This window comes from Embiotoca jacksoni, unplaced genomic scaffold (genome assembly GCF_022577435.1).
Source record: "Embiotoca jacksoni isolate LCO1_2020_lvr unplaced genomic scaffold, fEmbJac1.0.p SCAF_7, whole genome shotgun sequence".
Lineage (NCBI taxonomy): Eukaryota > Metazoa > Chordata > Actinopteri > Embiotocidae > Embiotoca > Embiotoca jacksoni.
Window position 1 is genome coordinate 11,541,545 of NW_027185425.1, and position 16,963 is coordinate 11,558,507.

A 16,963-nucleotide genomic window follows, 5' to 3' on the forward strand; every position below is an offset into this window, starting at 1 on the left:
CTAGTAATTTTTTTTTTTTTAGCATGACTACCCTCAGTGAGAAATCCCCGAATTCTCTTTCCTTATATTAAACAAGTTAAGATCACTAAAACACTGCAGAGCTAAATATCCCAGTTATAGATGTCATGCTTGTGTTGTCCCTCTCCAGTAAAGCGGGTATCTGTGAGATGTTCGAGGGCCACCAGGGGCCAGTTACAGGCATCAGCTGTCACAGCGCAGTGGGCACCGTCGACTTCTCCCACCTCTTCATCACATCCTCCTTCGACTGGACCGTCAAACTCTGGAGCACCAAGGTACAGTGTGTGTGTGTGTGTGTGTGTGTGTGTGTGTGTGTGTGTGTGTGTGTGTGTGTGTGTGAAAGAGGGGGAGAAAAAGGATGTGTGGGGGGTTGATTGCAGAAAAAGAGTCCTGAGAGAGAGAGAGAGGGCCGTGTGTGTTGTGAAATTCTTCAGTTGTAACCGGTCCCGTGATTATTGGGACCTGAATTTAGCCCGTCAGTCCGTTTCCTCGCAGCCTCTGTGCTGCCATTTAGATCTGATGGTAAAATCTTGTCTTCAAAATGGTAACGAGCCTGGGATCTGCTAACACTGTATCGGTCAACCTGATGTCAACACAGCTTTAGAACAAGGTGTGACTGCAAGGCTCAACTCAGGGCAAAACCAAAAAAGTGTTACCGTTACCTCAGTGTAAAGGATAAGCATAAACACTGGTGTAAATATGGTGTTAATAGGCTTTCTTTTGAAACAGTTGCTGCTTCTTCAAGTGTCAAAATTCAGCTACAACCCGGTTAGATCAGGTTTGTATATCAGCCCGTCTTCATCTCTCTTAAACACTGTTGCACCTCATCTGAAAAATAACCGGAAAATGTTTGTATTAGTGTGTTTCTGTCTCCTGGATTGCAAGTGAAAAAGTCCCTGCCTGTGTGTGTGTGTGTGTGTGTGTGTGTGTGTGTGTGTGTGTGTGTGTGTGTGTGTGTGTGTGTGTGTGTGTGTGTGAGTGAGAGACTTGTAATTTATTTTGAAAGGAGGGGGGAGGGTGTCCCTCCCACTCAGCAATCCTTGCAAAACACAAATGCACTGATGGGATGGGGCTGGCTGCCGGCTGCAGGTTCACTCACTGAATGTAAGTCAGACGCTCTCTGAAGGTGGCCGCTCCTCCTCCCGCTGGTTTTGAGTGACCTCGTCCACTCAGGGCATTTGTTCTCCTTTCAAACCGATGTGGTGGATTCCATTTAGCAGAATTTCAGTGGCAGTAAAAAGCAAACAGCCCCCGTTTCTGTCAGAGTGAGGTCGGAGGACAGAAAAGTGAACTAATACATTGAAAGAAGCGCTTTTGTGGAGGTGAGACGGGGGGGGTTTAGTTTTGGTAAATTTGTCATATTGCACAAAAGACTGAGAAATGTGAAGAGTAGAAAAGACAAAAGATCCCAGACAACAGAACAAGGTTTGAAATGAGGAATGAAGTTACAGCAGCTGGAAAGGATGAGGATAAAAAAACAAAAACAAAAAAAGGACACCAGTAGCACAAATAGATGTAAAGGTGAAGCAACCACAGGAGGGAAGGATGGAAAGAAAATAGAGAGATAGGAAAATAATTATAAGTCAGCAGGAAAGAGGAGGGCCAAAGAGCCAGGAGGCACTTTAAAGACATAGGACCTGATTCACTAAAGGTTTCCGTGTGTAAAATCTTTCGGTGTGCAAACTCCACACCGCCCGCAAACAAATGTCCAAGCAGCTCTACTGACGACGTGCAGTGAGGATTGCTTCTTTCAAATGTGTCATTTAACACACGTTGTCCATTTTGCGTGTTTGCCTGCATGCATATGTAATATTGGGCATTTCTGCTTGAAGGTGCAAAACACTGGGAGGGGAACTGCAAATACATAAATTTAGCACCCGCAGCGATATTTACTAAACCTGAAAGTAGAAATAGGAGAAGTGATTGCGTGTTTATTTTAGTACGACTGAAATCTGGAGAGACGGCTGCTCTTATTGTGGCGAGAAGGAGACGCAGGAAAGCAAAAAAATACTTAGAGAACGTGATTTTACACACGTTTAAACATTTATGAGATGACGGAGGGAAAAATGATTCAGACATATCGTCTGTCCAGCGATGACATTTCTGAGTTATTGAATGAACTGAATGATGATTGACAGCCAACAACAAGGAGGAGCCACGAAATACCAGCAATTAAAAAAACTTCTTACGACTCAGCATTTACTTTCCTCTGGGTCATTCCAGCGTATCGCTGCTTGGACGTCCCGTCCAGTCCAGATATTCAGGTGTGCTGTCACAGGTCCTGAATGTCTCCCGCAGAATTCACAGGTAGCTTCATCAGGTTCACGAGCACTCGCGAGGCACTGAATGAAAAGCCACCTGCTCATCACAGAAAGAGCTGTACCTGCTGATCGGTGTTTGTTTGAGGGACACTTGTGTTTCCGTGGGTCAGTAACGTCCCCGTCCAAAAACAAAAAAAGGTGCGTCGGGTGAGGCGCGCAACCAGACGGGTTTTCTTTGACATTCGCAGGGTTGTGCACCACAAGTGACCTGAACCGTGGCAATAATTTGTCACTAACTTTGATGTGGGCTCTCTGCTCAAGTTTCGCGTGTGCAAAGAAATTGCCGATGCAGCCGAACCACTGCTCACAAAACCGTGTGCAACTCGGCTGCTGATTTTGATCAAGCAATGAAACTTGCAGTACTTACTTACAGGAGCAGTCTCAGAACTTTCTGATCCACCCTACCTCCAGGAAAAAAAAAAAAAAAAAAACCTGTCTTGGAAACACGACATCCCGTACAAACCTTTAACTTTAATATTCACTGGTCCCTTTGTTTGGTTGCCGATTAAAAGAATCCAGCGAGTGTGTGCGTCGCGTTGGAAGATGAAGGTGGTGTCACGTGGTGTTGCTTTAACCTGGGTAGGGTAGGGTAGAGTAGAGTAGAGTAGAGTAGAGTAGAGTAGAGTAGAGTAGAGTAGAGTAGAGTAGAGTAGAGTAGAGTAGAGTAGAGTAGAGTAGGGTAGGGTAGAGTAGAGTAGAGTAGAGTAGAGTAGAGTAGGTACCAGCAGTGGAAAAGAGGCTTACAGTATGTTATAAATGTAGTTCAGGTTTGTTATATGGTTCGCTGAGTGTCTCAATAGTTGCTACGATCTAGGAGTCTTGAAATAACTTTGAAGGACAGAGAGATCAGCCTGAGCAGATATAGTAAATATAGCCTCCAAAAAAAAAATAAAAAAAAATCAATGCTTTTCAATATGATGGAAATACATAATGCATATTGCATAATACCTTCAGCTTTATGCAGGATCCAGTTACAGCTTTCATACTTGGCTGGGACAGGCAGTAAAGCACTCTGATGAATTTTGCCTTGTGTTTGCATGCAGCCAGTCCATAAGTCATGCGCAAAGGGTCCCGTGACACATATTAAAACATTTCTGTGGATTTTCATCAGAAGAGTGTGTTATTTTTCAGGATTTGGGAATTCCCTTTCCTTTGAGGGGTACCGCAGGAATGTGTGTCTGTCTCTTATCCCACATAACCCATATTTGTGTGTGGTCAGGCGGAATACCTGAGCGCATGGGTGTGTGTAAATACAGACGCACCACACACGCCTCGTGCACACCTTAAGCAAGCTGCCTTTGCTTGCCTAAAATCCCCTTGAGGTTTGCCATCAACCCTCCAATCACAGCCATCACAAACTGTTATAACACGCACACACACGCGCACACACACACACACACACACACACACGTACGCACGCGGTGAATTCTCTCTGCGTCCACGCACACGTTTGCCCTCGCAGTTCAAAAAGGCCGTCGCACAGAAGCCTGCTGATGTTTTCACACTCAGCGGTGCAAATATTGTGGTTAGTGAAACCATTTGGACTCGGCCAGAGTGTGACGATGTCACAACAGATTGGAGTGGGTTTATGATTGTGCATAACTTGAACCATCTTTCTCTCTTGACCCCAAAGTCTACTAAGTGATTGGATGGAGGGTAATCATTCCTCTTTGGCTCTCTCTTGGGAAGTTAACTAAAGGCCTGCATCGCTGTCAGTTCAGGTGATTGTTAGTGAGTGTTGATAAGATTTCAGATAAGTGTCTGCAGATTTGTTTGGAAAAGAGAAAATTAGATTATAATTTGTCCTGGTGAGGACCATTCCAGCACCATTTCTAATTCTGACGACGGCGTCCTCGCAGCGTGTGGTGATTAAATCTGGTGTGGAGCTCTCGCACTCGTGTGTGTTTTTTTTTTTTTTGGAGACGCAAACGCAGCCAGCGAAATCGTACGACCCCGGCTGCTGCAGAGATGAGACGTTTTGGATCCCTATAAGATGGCTGAGTGATGAGAGGTTTTCTGTACGACTGGCAGCCTCCTTGACATTTTGAATTTTGAGGCAGCTAACGCACCGTGGTATTTTATTAATGCCGAGGTCGTGAGACACAGGCGGGCTTGCATTGTCAGCGGCAATATCCAAAGCATTTAACGCCTAACTTGCATTCAAATGATTTGTGTCAATAAATTGTTATTGCACTGTGACATTAACTATCAGTATCCAGTGTTTTAGCGATGGTTTTCCAGCTCAGACGTGCTTGAAGCTGCTGAGCTTCTCGGCACAGGAAAGATAATGACGAGCAGTTACTTCATGTGCGGCGCCGAGAGGATTAAGCTTCATTTTAAGATTAGTTTTAAGACATATTTACCCAAATCACGTTGGTTCAAATTGACAGATAAGGACAAAATAGTAGTTTACGTGTCGCGTCGTCGGTATATTGCAGGAGGGACCTTATGCATCTGATTTTATCTTTTGAGTGACGCATCACTTTGAGTTTAAATGAAATAAAAGGTACATTTTCAGGAAGTTACCTTGATATAAAAAAAAAAAAAAATTAAAACAGGCATATTGCAGCAAGACCGATCGTCATAATGAAATGACACATTAAATTCAAGCGGGTGATTTGAAACGCTGTCGGCTCGGAGGATGAGTACAAGAGCAGGAGGACATAAACAGGGATCACTCGAGCGCTCAAACTGTGAGATGGGAACAGAAATGACCTCTGCTGTCATCCGGCCGGCCGGAAAACAGGTTCAATCGAGGCTTGAAATTGGCTCGGCTCGGCTCCGTTTGTTTGTTTGTGCGTTTCTGTGTGTCTTAAGTGTGCCCTCTCAGAACAGCTGCAGAGAGAGCGTGGAAAGGTGATGGAGGAGGAGAAGAAGAGAGAGAGAAAAAAGAAAAGAGGAGGAATAAGGAAGACACTACATGCTTTCATCTGCTCTTGCAGCCAACCTGTCTCCTCTCTTCCACCCTCACACTCCACTCGTCAGGAACGCAGCTTGTAAGCTCTGGAATCCTTACAGCCGCAGAGAGAGACGGCGATTACACACACACACGCACACGCACACACACACACACACACACACACACACACACACACACACGCTGTGCATTTTATTCTACAGATAAGTTCCCACCTGTATGATTATCCTCTATCTTTAACTGCAGCACAAGCAGTAGCCTTCAGCCATTAGCCTGGTTCACAGAGGTCAGTGTTGCTCAAGGTCAAAGTTCAACCAACTCTCCGCCTGTGTAGGTCTGCGCATGCACTGCAAACACCACAATACAGAAGACAAAGCACACACACACACACACACACACACACACGTTGATGAAGGATGTGTGTTTCTTTAAAAGACTTCAACTGGTTACATCTGTTCTCTGACTTTGTCGTGTTTCTATATAGCATATGTCAGTATTATATATATCTATAGATAGATATATATATCTCTCTCTATATATATATGTATATGTATATTTATATACACACTAAGGCAATTTAGAAAAAGTGTCACTATTCCAGTTTGTCCACCAGAGAGCACTGACAAGTTTCTTTTTGACGTGTAAAACCATCGTGCTCTTTAATCTTTAATTACATTTGTTCGTGTTAAAGATGATCATGAGCTGATGAATCCTTAAATCTGATTTATTTTGTACTCTCAAATATCACGACCTGATATCACTTTGGGTCTACAACAGCCATTATCGGTCCAGCTCTCATCGCACGCACACGCGCGCACACACACACACACACACACACACACACACACACACACCGACACACACCGACAAACACACACACACACACACATATTTGGAGCACCTCATCCTCTCCGTCCATTGTCCACCCCTCCTCTTCCTCCCATTTCCTATCTCTTCCCATCTGTCTCTCTCTCAGACAGCTGTTGTGTTAAGGTTACAGTACACCTTGTGGAGGGCCCTTCTCTTTCATCTCTCCCAGTGGTTTTATGGCGCTGTGTGAATGTGCTAGGCTTTTTAATTAGGCTCTGCACCCAGACAGGCCCCAAGGCTGAGGCAGCGCCACTCTGTCTGAAGCTCCCTCTCTCCCTCTCTCCATTCCTTTTCTCTCTCTCTGCCTCTCTTTTTCTCTCTATCTCGAGTGTGTCATCTACTGTAATCCTTTACTCTCTCTGTTTTTCTCTCCAGTGCTTTTTCACATCATGTCAGCCACACACACTTCCACAGATACCCTCTCTCTCGCTCTCTTTCAGCACAACAAGCCTCTGTACTCGTTTGAGGACAACGCCGACTATGTGTACGACGTCATGTGGTCGCCTGTGCATCCTGCCATCTTTGCCGCCGTGGACGGCATGGGCCGCCTGGACCTGTGGAACCTCAACAATGACACCGAGGTGTGTGCGCGCGTGTGTGCGCGCGTGTGCGTGTGTGCGCGCGGGGCTGTGTGGATATAGGTCATCGTGGGCGTGTTTTCTGTGTCATCTCTTTGTGTGTTCGTGTGTGTGTGTGTGTGTGTGTGTGTGTTTGCTGTCCTCAGGGCCTGTTGCTGGGCCTCAGCCCGAACCGCACAGCCAAACACCCAAGACTTTTCCCTCCCATCAAATCAACCCCCTCCACCACCACCAGCCCCTCCACATCCCTCCCTACACACACACACACACACACACACACACACACACACACGCGCGATTCAAGATTCTCCCGTGGGCGTTTCCCACAGCCCTCACTTTAAATCAGACTGGGTGACATCTCCTCATCCCAGCTCCCACCCAGCCATCCCACTAACATTTCTACAACCTCTGTCCAACGTTCAGGCAACCTCAGGACCCCACCACCCCACCACCCCGTCCCTTCTTCCTCCCACACTGTGTCCCATCAGAGGAGTGCACAGATGTGCCGGAGACCACGAGCTGAGAGCCCCAGCCCTCAGTCCCATGAAAATATATATATATATTTGGGTTTTTTTTAAGTTCAGGCCAGGGGTTGAATTTCACAGTGCTCTGGGGCAACCGTTATTTTAAGATGGGTGCATTTAGGGCCATTGAAAGTTCGATCATTGTGTTACTTATTTTAATATAATGTAAAATAATGAATAAACTAGAAAGAAAAAAAAAAACACATTTCCACAGCCCTAAATTGTTTCTTTATAAAAAAAAAAAAAAAAAAACAACAACAACACAAACTTCTTTAAAATCAGGAATATGTAACACTTAAAATAAACTTAAGAGTGAGATGAGAAGATCAATACCTCCAGACCATTTGTATGTCTGTCAAAAGGGGGCGAGTGAAAATTCATATCCATTGTTAAATCCATGCAAAAATTCAAGTGTAAAAATCATTACAATCAGTCGTTTCTCACAAAAACCTCGTTTACGACGAGAACCTGTCGCACAAACTGCAAACGATTAACGTGCACGAGTGTACAAAAAGATCGAACTTGAGAACGAGTAAGTTTTCAGAGGATTTTTAGCCGCCTTCAAATGGAACTCGTGAGATCGGTTTGATTGTCATCCGAGTGGTTAAGTCTGCCGCTCGGCAACGTGGACAGCGCCTAGAAGCCGCCGAGGCTAACATTTTAGCACGCGGCCGAGAGAAGTGACGCAAAAAAAAAAATGCGAAGGCACAATAAAGAGAGGGAACGATGAGGCTGCTGGGAATATCAACAACTCTGCACGGCTAAAATGGCGACATATTAACGTCCACGGTCTCCGCTATTTCTGAAAATGCAGACAAACAAAGTTTTCAGAAAAAAAAAAAAAGGGCCTGAGGTCGCGAAAAGCACCAAAGCCCATTGAACACCGTCCCATTTGGGGGCTCGTCTGTATGCTAAGCTAACTGTCTCGGGGCTGCGGCTTCGTATTCAGAGGGTCGGGGCGAGGGATGACGTTCGGTTCTCCTCTTTCCTTTTCACCGAGCTCTCGGTAAGAAGAGTAAATGTGACTCCCGACGGTGAGAAAATCACACTTTGTTACAACTCTGGCGGCAGAGAGGGCACCGAGCCTTTGATCACTCGGGTAAAAAGTAGGGATGAAAGGATCCTCCCATCTCCCTTTTCTCACGGTTTCCATGGAGACAACACCCAGCGGTGCCTCCGACGTTAATGCGAGTCTCTGCGTCTCCCAAAGGAACTCTCCGTCCTTCCTCGTAATGGTTCTTTCGCTCTTATCCTTCGCTCACGTAAAGGCGTGGGGTGGGGGTGAGGGGTAGGGGTGGGGGGGGGGAATAAAATTTAAAAATCGCGTCGGCTCGCGGGGCTTCGCGTCTCCTCGATTTTAACCCCTTCGCTCCCCACACGTCGACTCCGGCGGCAGGTCCTCCCTCTGCAGCACAGATGACAAGTTTCCCATGGTTCCCTCAACAGCAGCCTTTTCACAGACAGAGGAAGAGTTCATTATCGGCGGCCTAACTCGACTAACAATGTGCTTTATGAGAAACATTCGCTCAGACAGACACACGCGCGCGCACACACACACACACACACACAAACGGATGCATCGAATACACGCGCACACACATTCACTCACACATAGTCAGCGTAACAGCAACAGGCTTCCATTGTTGCCGTCATATTAAAAACACACAGTCATAACGACATTAACGGAGCGGTGCGGCCCGCCTGTTTCTCATTTCCACCGCACACACACACACACACACACACACACACACACACACACACACACACACACACACACACACACACACACACACACAGAGCCAATTTAAAGCGCTCAGTTCAGATCCACTCGTGCGGAGCAGTGGGGAGCTAGCAGGCTAATGGCAGTCAGCCTGTGGTTAGCGCTGCTTTAAATACGCAGAAGCTCGGTGTGTGAGGCGACATGATGCCAAGGCCTCTGTCTCCACTGGTGACATGTGTCAGACTCGCCTGCCACATGTCAGGAACAGTTTATGGAAACGCTGCAGATGGTTTTAGGTTCTTTAAAGGTGCTACGTGATGAGCACTGCTGTTAACTAAAAAGAGCATCAGCTCACCCACAACAGCAAACACGGAGCCGAGTTAGTGGACACTGAAATAGCCCCGTGCACGTCCACAGTTGAATTACAAGTTGTCCATCCTGACAGCTTTGTTTTTCCGTCCCTCCAGTGTATTTAGATAAACCTGCCCTTTTTATGTGGCGGATTTCCTCTGTAAATTGGACTATAATTACATAATGCGCCCATTTTCAAATAAACATTAAAAAGAACAGCTTCAACTACAATTACGATCATTAAATAAGAAGAATTAAGAACATGGAGGAAGTGTAAATCTGTACTTCACTGTGTTTTGTTTGAAAATTGAAAGGAATTTAAAATCCATGTCGGCTGTTGCTCATCTCAATATGTTGCCTATTTTACATCTAAACTGTTGATGTGCATCAATGTAAGTTGATCTATTTGGGGGAAAGTTAGTGAATTTATTGTTTTTTGGTTTTTTTTTCCATATTCTTTCCACCAGGTACCAACTGCCAGTGTGACCATTGAGGGCGCTTCGGCCCTCAACAGGGTCCGCTGGTCGTCAGGAGGGAAGGAGGTCGCCGTGGGCGACTCGGAGGGCCGAGTTTGGATCTACGATACGGGAGAGGTACAGACAATAATCATGTCCTCACAGACACGTTTGCTGTAGAGCGGTGACAGAAGAGTGCCAGAATATTTGTGGCACCTAAAAACATCCAGAGCGGGGAGCTCTTTGCTTTCGGGTGTCAACCGTCGGCTTGACATTTTAAACCATGTTACGCTTCATTGTTTCTCACGTCCAGCTAATATTCTGCTCAAAATAAATCTGCTGAGTGCGTTGTTGTTAGGTTTCAGTCTGTGATGCCGGGAGCCGGTGGCTCTCTTGGGTTTAGTTTTGAAACAATCAAAGTTTCATTACACCCTCGGTGCCAAAAGCGCGAGTGAACTAAAATGACCAGAATTTATTGCTCTCTGGCAAGTTGTACTACAGCGGAGAGATTTTAGTGCTTGAAATGCTCTCGTGTTGCGAAATAGAAAATCATTCTCAGCTCATTGATGAAACCTCCTTCTCTAATTCTAATAAAATAAACCGGTGACAGTCGATAAATGATGTGTCTTTTGTTGTGTTTCGTGTATACAGTATTTGGTCCAGTGATTTCGTTGAAAGACGTGTACTGTAAATACTAAACAAAAAGGAATAAGTGCATTTTTTTTTTTTTTTGCAGTGAAACTTCTACATGAAATCCAGCTATCATTTTATGTCTTTATGTTTACCCAACTGTCAGCATTGCCAAGGATGTATGTTTGACTTTCTCCCCCGTCTCTTTGCTGTCCCTGTAAAACGGCCTCCGCGTGACTTTGCTGTCACCACAAAGCGGCCAACCACCCCCGCCTGCATGTTCTCTCATGTTTGGAGGGCTCTGGTTTAGGATCCCCACGTGAGGGAGCGTTAGCCTAGCCGCCCGACTAATTTTAGCATCTTTTTGTTGTGCGGTTAGCTGGAGAGGCTCGGCTGAGCCGGTGGCCTGCATGCCGGGTTGATGGTAACGTGGAATCATCAATAAAAGTGAGCAGGGCTGAAAGGTTTTATGACTCCATGGAGGAGTGTGTGTGTGTGCGCGTGTGTGTGTGTGTGTGTGTGTGTGTGTGTGTGTGTGTGTGTGTGTGTGGTGATGATGGGGATGTTTACTTCCATACAGCTAAAACTAGTTACAGCATGTGAGAAAAAGAGACAGCAGCAGTTTCTTCCCCAGAAATGCGGTCCTGGGACCTACAGCAGCTTCTGAGACGTTTCCAGGAAAGCAAAAATACCAAATGCTTTTGTTTCAGATTTATTTTACTCCGTACAAATTAGATTTTTTTTTTTTTTTTGTGTGGATTTTATCATCGGGGGACTCGGACTGTTTTTATTGGTACGGTACCGGTGTCGGTCTGTGTGTCCAAGGTCCAAGTCGAACCTGGGATCAGGGTCGCCGGTCTAAATCCTGCTCCATGACGCGAAAATGTTTTGAACCTGCTGCTTTTTAAAGCCCGACAACGTCCAGCAGTGTTTCTTTGTAGTGTGTTAAAATGCTTGCTTACGCAGAAGTCGCTCAGGCACCAGAAAGATGATGTTTTGGCGGAGCCCCCCCCTCCCCCCCCCCTCCCCCCGCTGTGGCCAGCGCAACTCTGCATGGGTGGGGGGGGGGAGGGGGTGAGGGGACGGGGGGGGGGGGGGGGGTCAAAATGGCTGCCTCCCTCTTCCTGGTTCCTGATTAATTACAGCCTGGCCAGGCAAAGCGGTTGCAGACATCTTGGGTGGCGGCCGCAGCTTCAGTCCCACTCACTCTGACTCCCACTGTGTGTAGCTCCAGCTAGCTCGACACTCAGAGGGGCGGGCTCCAGAAATGCTCCGACTCCAAAGTCTCCTATTCAACTTCTCTCGTGAAAATACAAAGTCAGTCAAAAAAAAATGTCAACAAATTCTTGTGCTCTTGTTAGCTAAAGTCCCGCCTTCTTGTTCGTTTTCGGGAGGTCCATCTGAAAATAATTCCGTCATTAATTAGAAAATAGGCCTCAAAAAGCCGTGTTTGTTTTTTTTTTGGGGGGGGGGGGCGTCTGTTTGATTGACAGGCCAGTCAGGTTTCCACTGTCGGTGGGCAGGAAGTAGTGTCCTCAGGTTTCCAGTGAGATCAAGTCAGACCCACCGCTTGCTCCTCCCCCAGCTCCTCCAAATATGGTCACTTCCGGCTCCAAACCGCTCCGAACGAGAAAGATGGTGAAAGGCCGAAAAGTCAAACTCGAGGCCTCGTAACGGCAGTTCACTACCCGGTGGGGATGTTACTGTTGATGTAAGTGACCAAAAATAAAGCCACAAGCGGCAGCGATTGGGGTCCAAGCAAGCCGCCAGCAGCAGAAGACGAGCCCACGTGCACATATTGCAGCGTTGTTGACCAGTCGTCCCAAAGCGGATTCGATCCACAAACCTTCAGGTCCTCAGGATGATGATTTACACGCCGCGCCAAATGAGAGACACGCAATTTCACAGCCGTCTAGTAACTTTAACAGATTCCATTACATGTGCGAAAAAGGGTTTGTTTGTCTATGAAAAAAAAAAATCATTTCTCATTCTGATGATGTTTGGTGTATCGTCAAATATTTTGGGGAAGTTAAAACATTTTTTTTTATAAAGACTTGTACTCCACAAGTCTTTATGAAAACGCACAAGATGATGTTAATTGATTTTGCACGTTTTGAAAAATATAGCGTAATAGACTTCTGAATTGCCCGTAGGTTGCAGTAAGCCAAAGTTTTGTCACAATTCAGAGGATGTCCGGAAATAATTTCAGCTCTGTAGGATGTGAAGGGTGATTTTATTTACATTTTTTTTGAAGCGTGAAATGTGAAAAGTCTGAAAAAACAATCGCACACCGTGCTGGTGGTGGCGAATATGTAGAGGTGATATTAGTGGCATTGCAGTGCAGTGGTTAGTTCTGCCGCTCTGAGCGCGAAGGTGCAGAGTTTAAATTGGATTGGATGCCTTTGATCCTAGATTACCCAGAGAGATATTAGGTGGATGGTTTTTGGTTTGGTTTGAAGGGAAACTTCAAAACCGGAGTAGTTTTTGTTGTCCACATAAAATGTCGGGTGATAAAATTCTGGAAGAAAAAAAAAAAAAAAAATCACATCTCATTGGGATGATGTGTTGTTAAATATTTTAGTGAATTTTGAGCATACGTTGGGAGGAATATAAAATCTTGTGCATACAGTTCACATTACAGGAAGATATTTAATATCACGGCGGGCTCACCGTTCTTAAACCCTTTGAAAACATGTCGGACCTCGTATCCAAAGGATGTCTGTGTCAATTTTCGTAACATTTGGGTGAATATTTGTGGCGATATAGATTTTTATTGATTTTGCATGTATTGAAAAATATAGTGTGATGGGCTTTTGAAATGACCACAGGTTGCAGTGAGCCAAAGTTTTGTGCCAATGCAGAGGATGTCCTGAAAAGATTTCAGCTCCGTAGGACGTGCGGATGATTTTCTGAAGTTTGGAGTGTGAAATGGTCAAAAATTTAGATTTTTTTTTTTTTTTTTAATAATAAGACACGTGTCTGCGTCTTGTCGTGTTCCTCCAGCTTTCAATGGCCCACGCTGACGACTGGGCGCGCTTCGCTCGCACCCTGGTGGAGATCCGTGCCAACCGGGCGGACGGTGAGGAGGAGGGGCCTATGGAGCTGGCTTCATAGAAAAGGACCGAAGCGGAGGCGATCGCAGACCCGGCGTGCTTTTATCGGTGTCACCGTAGCATGTGCTTCTCACTCAAGTTTGGTTTGGTTTCTCCACCTTTATGTGCGTGTTCCCGTCCGGTCCAATCCAGGCGGCGCTTTTACTGCATTTGCTCTCCTGTAAATGCAGACCGTCCGTCCACGAGTAGACTGTTGGACTTCTACATTGTTTATTCCTATGACGACTTCAGGTGATGTGTTGCTTTCAACTCGTGAGCCTGCAGTATATACAGAGTGGCGGTCTTATAGCCTTACGAAGATACGTGTACTGTAACGATTGCTTTGCACTAAGGTAAAAAGAAAAAAGAAAAAGAAGCAGGGTCCATAGACTAGTCATGTATCGTTTACAAAAAGTCATGTTCACGTTATGTTGTGCTTCTTTTCTCTGTATTAAAGCCTGCATGCGACACATTCCCAAAATATTCCCCGGAGCAGAAACACGGAGTCGATATGGTGACGTTGAAACACGTGGGGCGTTGTGGCTGCTTTATGTCTGTGTTCGAGTCGGTATGTGAGAAAGTGAATCGTATGTACTGAATGAGAGCTTCGTCTGTACGATGAAGAGGACGTATATTGTGATGCAGCTGTTAAACCTGCTATGTTCACCATTAAAACATAGCCAATTAACTGCCTTCTCGCTTTTTCTCCGCAGGAAATAACTGGAAATAAAAACTCCAGCGCACACTCAGTTTACTAATATAAGTTTCTCTTTACTCTCAGTACACATGTTGCTGCCGTACGTACAGTAAGGCACGATTATTACACACCATATGTAACTCCTACATTCTCTGCGCTGTACAAATTTAAATACTCAGTCGTGACATACCGCAGGACTGCAGCCAGTGCCAGCTGTCTCTCTCAAATATTTACACATCTGCATACATTTAGACCTGAAACCAAGCGTCTTCTAACAGTGAAACACGTACAGTCAGGATGTTACAGTGCGTCTTTACATTCAAGTGCTTTTTGGTCGTATTCTTGTGCGTACATGTGATCATATCGACACACAACTCGGCAAAAAGCAACTCGGGATTGAAATAGCCGTAATAGATATGAAAATATGTCTCTGGATTTCTCATATATACACAATTTCTCATGATCATATGAATGATTTGCTTTTGATTATAAAGCAACAAAAGGAAGACACTGGAAAAAGCTGAAACAGTAAGTAGTCACTGATGTGTTGTTTTTTTTGTTTTTTTCAAAACAAAGCAAGCAGTTCAAGTATATTTCTGCTGCCTTTGTGCTTATACGGTACCAGCTGGACTGTATGAAAAACAACTGGAACATAATACGACTCCACACGCTGTCTGTCAAATGTAGAACAAATACTGTACGAGTCCTACAAAGTAGTAACCCCTGCTAATGGGATTACTAATCCATATGATGACGTATAGACTCCATATGTAATAATTAGAAGGAGGAAAAAAAAAAAAAACTCGTTTTAAATCAATAACTTAAAATACTATAAAAACAAAATGGACTAGTTGGGGTTTCTCAGTGCTTGTACGTATGAAAAACACTAAAGCCCTCTCTTTCACTTACCCCCCACCCGTGGAGGTTCATGGGGCGCTGGCGTTGGGGGGGGGCCTCTGCTGCTGCTGCTGCCATCGCCACTGTGTAGCGTGGGAGATGGAGACCAAACTTGTTCTCGATGCCAGCGAATGTGGCCACGGCCAACCTGAAGCCTCCGATGTGGTCGGGGTTGGGCGCCGGCAGGCTGATCCGAGACTTGGGGGTGGGCTCCAAGCCAGCTGGCTTTCTGTGGTTGAGAGGGGAGGCGGGGGGACGGAGGAGGAGGAGGAGGAGGAGGAGGAGGAAGAAGCCATGCACGGGTGAGACAGCGGGAGGAAAAAAGATGGTGGAGTAAAAGGGGAAACTGTTAAACAACACAAACAAAGTGCAAACTGCCAGCAGACAGGAGTTTTATTAGCATCATTATTAAATCTTCTATTAATATTATCATTTTAAACACTGTTCACCACAAAAATAAACGTCATAATATAAAATCAAAAGTGGAACGATTCAAGATTTCTCCCTCGGAGCAGAACTAAATCAAATCCCTCAAAGGTTTCACGCCGAGCTCTGTGATTCGCTGCCAGCACAGATCAGCTCAGTCCAAACCACACGGGATATTCACTGGATCTGCACTTGATTTCGAGTCACCGGGAGCCTTCGGGAGAGGAGACTCGACATGTAGAAACAATGAGCCATCTAACGGATAACAGTCCCAGTCGAAGCTGTCCATTAACAGAAGCAACCGACCCTATTCCCCACCGGAGCTCTTTAATGTCAGAGAGGGAGGGAATTAGTCCTGACAGTGACTTACACTGAGGAGGAAAATGAGCTTGTTTCAATCCCACAAGTAGGAAAAGTACATGGACAAGTCAAATGGGTGCCGTCTGGCCTGATCACGGAGATGTAAAACTCCCCAGTGAGAAAATTGTCACATCCAGAGCTTCGAGGGAGGGCTTCAGTCTGACAGCTAATATGTGCGGTGAATCGATCTATCCTTAATCCTTCTCTCTGATAGAGGAGGGAGGACGCGGTACGTCACTGTACAGGCTGTTGAAATTAGGCCTATTGTTCAGGAAAGAGGTCTTTGATAACAGGATGAAGTAGCTGGAAGTATTCGGTCCTCCAAAAAAAAACAAAAAAAAAAAACAAAGCAATTAGAAATGTCTGGTTCATTTTTTTGTCAGCGTTGGATTAGTGGAACTAATATTTAGTGTGGTTCAAACGGGAAAACGAAGCCAGCGCGAAGGCAGTTGGTAAAAAGAGACTTACTGTCCTCCGAAGTCGACATAGAACCAGCGCTGCAGGAGTTCGTAGGTCACCAGGGTCACTCCAAACTGAGGCGAGGAGCGAAACACTCGAGCTGGAGGAACAGATGCAAATCAGTTAATATGGACACTCATCTACACTATGTGGAACCAAGGTTTGGTCTCAGAAGTGAGGCAGGCATGAGGAAGTTAGAGCTTATAAAACATGCTATTTTGTACACTTGTATCAATAAAACAAAACAAAATAATGATTCATTCATGCTTTCCATAATAATTGCAGGGTATAAAAAGTTTCGACACGATCTACCTCGTTTATATTTCTGTTCCATGCCATGGCAAACATTTGGTCCATGACATATGGGACGACAGAATTACTCCTTATCAAAATACAGATATAACAGGTCTCGTCTATAAAAAAAAAAAAAAAAAGCTAATAAAAACCACCAGTAATAACATTGTACTTCTGCGTACTTTCAAATAACATTTATGTAAAAACTTCAGTGAATATTGTGGCAGAAAAAAATGCTAGAAGACTAAAGTTTATCCTCATGAAGGATCTTGTTTCTGATCTGCCAGCCAGGTCAAACAGCTAACTTAGACTTCATCATCATCATCATCAAAGACGAAAGAAAACCAAATGAAG

General features: G+C 45.2%; 2 protein-coding genes across 14 annotated transcripts in view; one reads left to right on the forward strand and one right to left on the reverse strand.

The window, feature by feature from the left end:
* The window catches only part of LOC138214275 (cytoplasmic dynein 1 intermediate chain 1), a 55,449-nt gene extending 41,197 nt beyond the window's left edge, over nt 1-14,252 (forward strand). For all 13 annotated transcript variants that reach the window (XM_069175734.1, XM_069175732.1, XM_069175738.1 and 10 more), the window contains 4 exons: nt 149-293; nt 6,567-6,707; nt 9,767-9,892; nt 13,388-14,252. In XM_069175734.1, the coding sequence (XP_069031835.1) occupies nt 149-293; nt 6,567-6,707; nt 9,767-9,892; nt 13,388-13,498 (523 nt within the window). In that variant the 3' untranslated portion in view covers nt 13,499-14,252. The remainder of the gene's footprint in view (nt 1-148; nt 294-6,566; nt 6,708-9,766; nt 9,893-13,387) is intronic.
* Nucleotides 14,227-16,963, reverse strand: part of LOC138214274 (electrogenic aspartate/glutamate antiporter SLC25A13, mitochondrial) — a 44,761-nt gene continuing 42,024 nt past the window's right edge. The window contains exons 17-18 of the mRNA XM_069175731.1: nt 16,325-16,415; nt 14,227-15,299 (exon numbers count right to left, since the gene is read on the reverse strand). Of these exons, the coding sequence (XP_069031832.1) occupies nt 15,035-15,299; nt 16,325-16,415 (356 nt within the window). The 3' untranslated portion in view covers nt 14,227-15,034. The remainder of the gene's footprint in view (nt 15,300-16,324; nt 16,416-16,963) is intronic.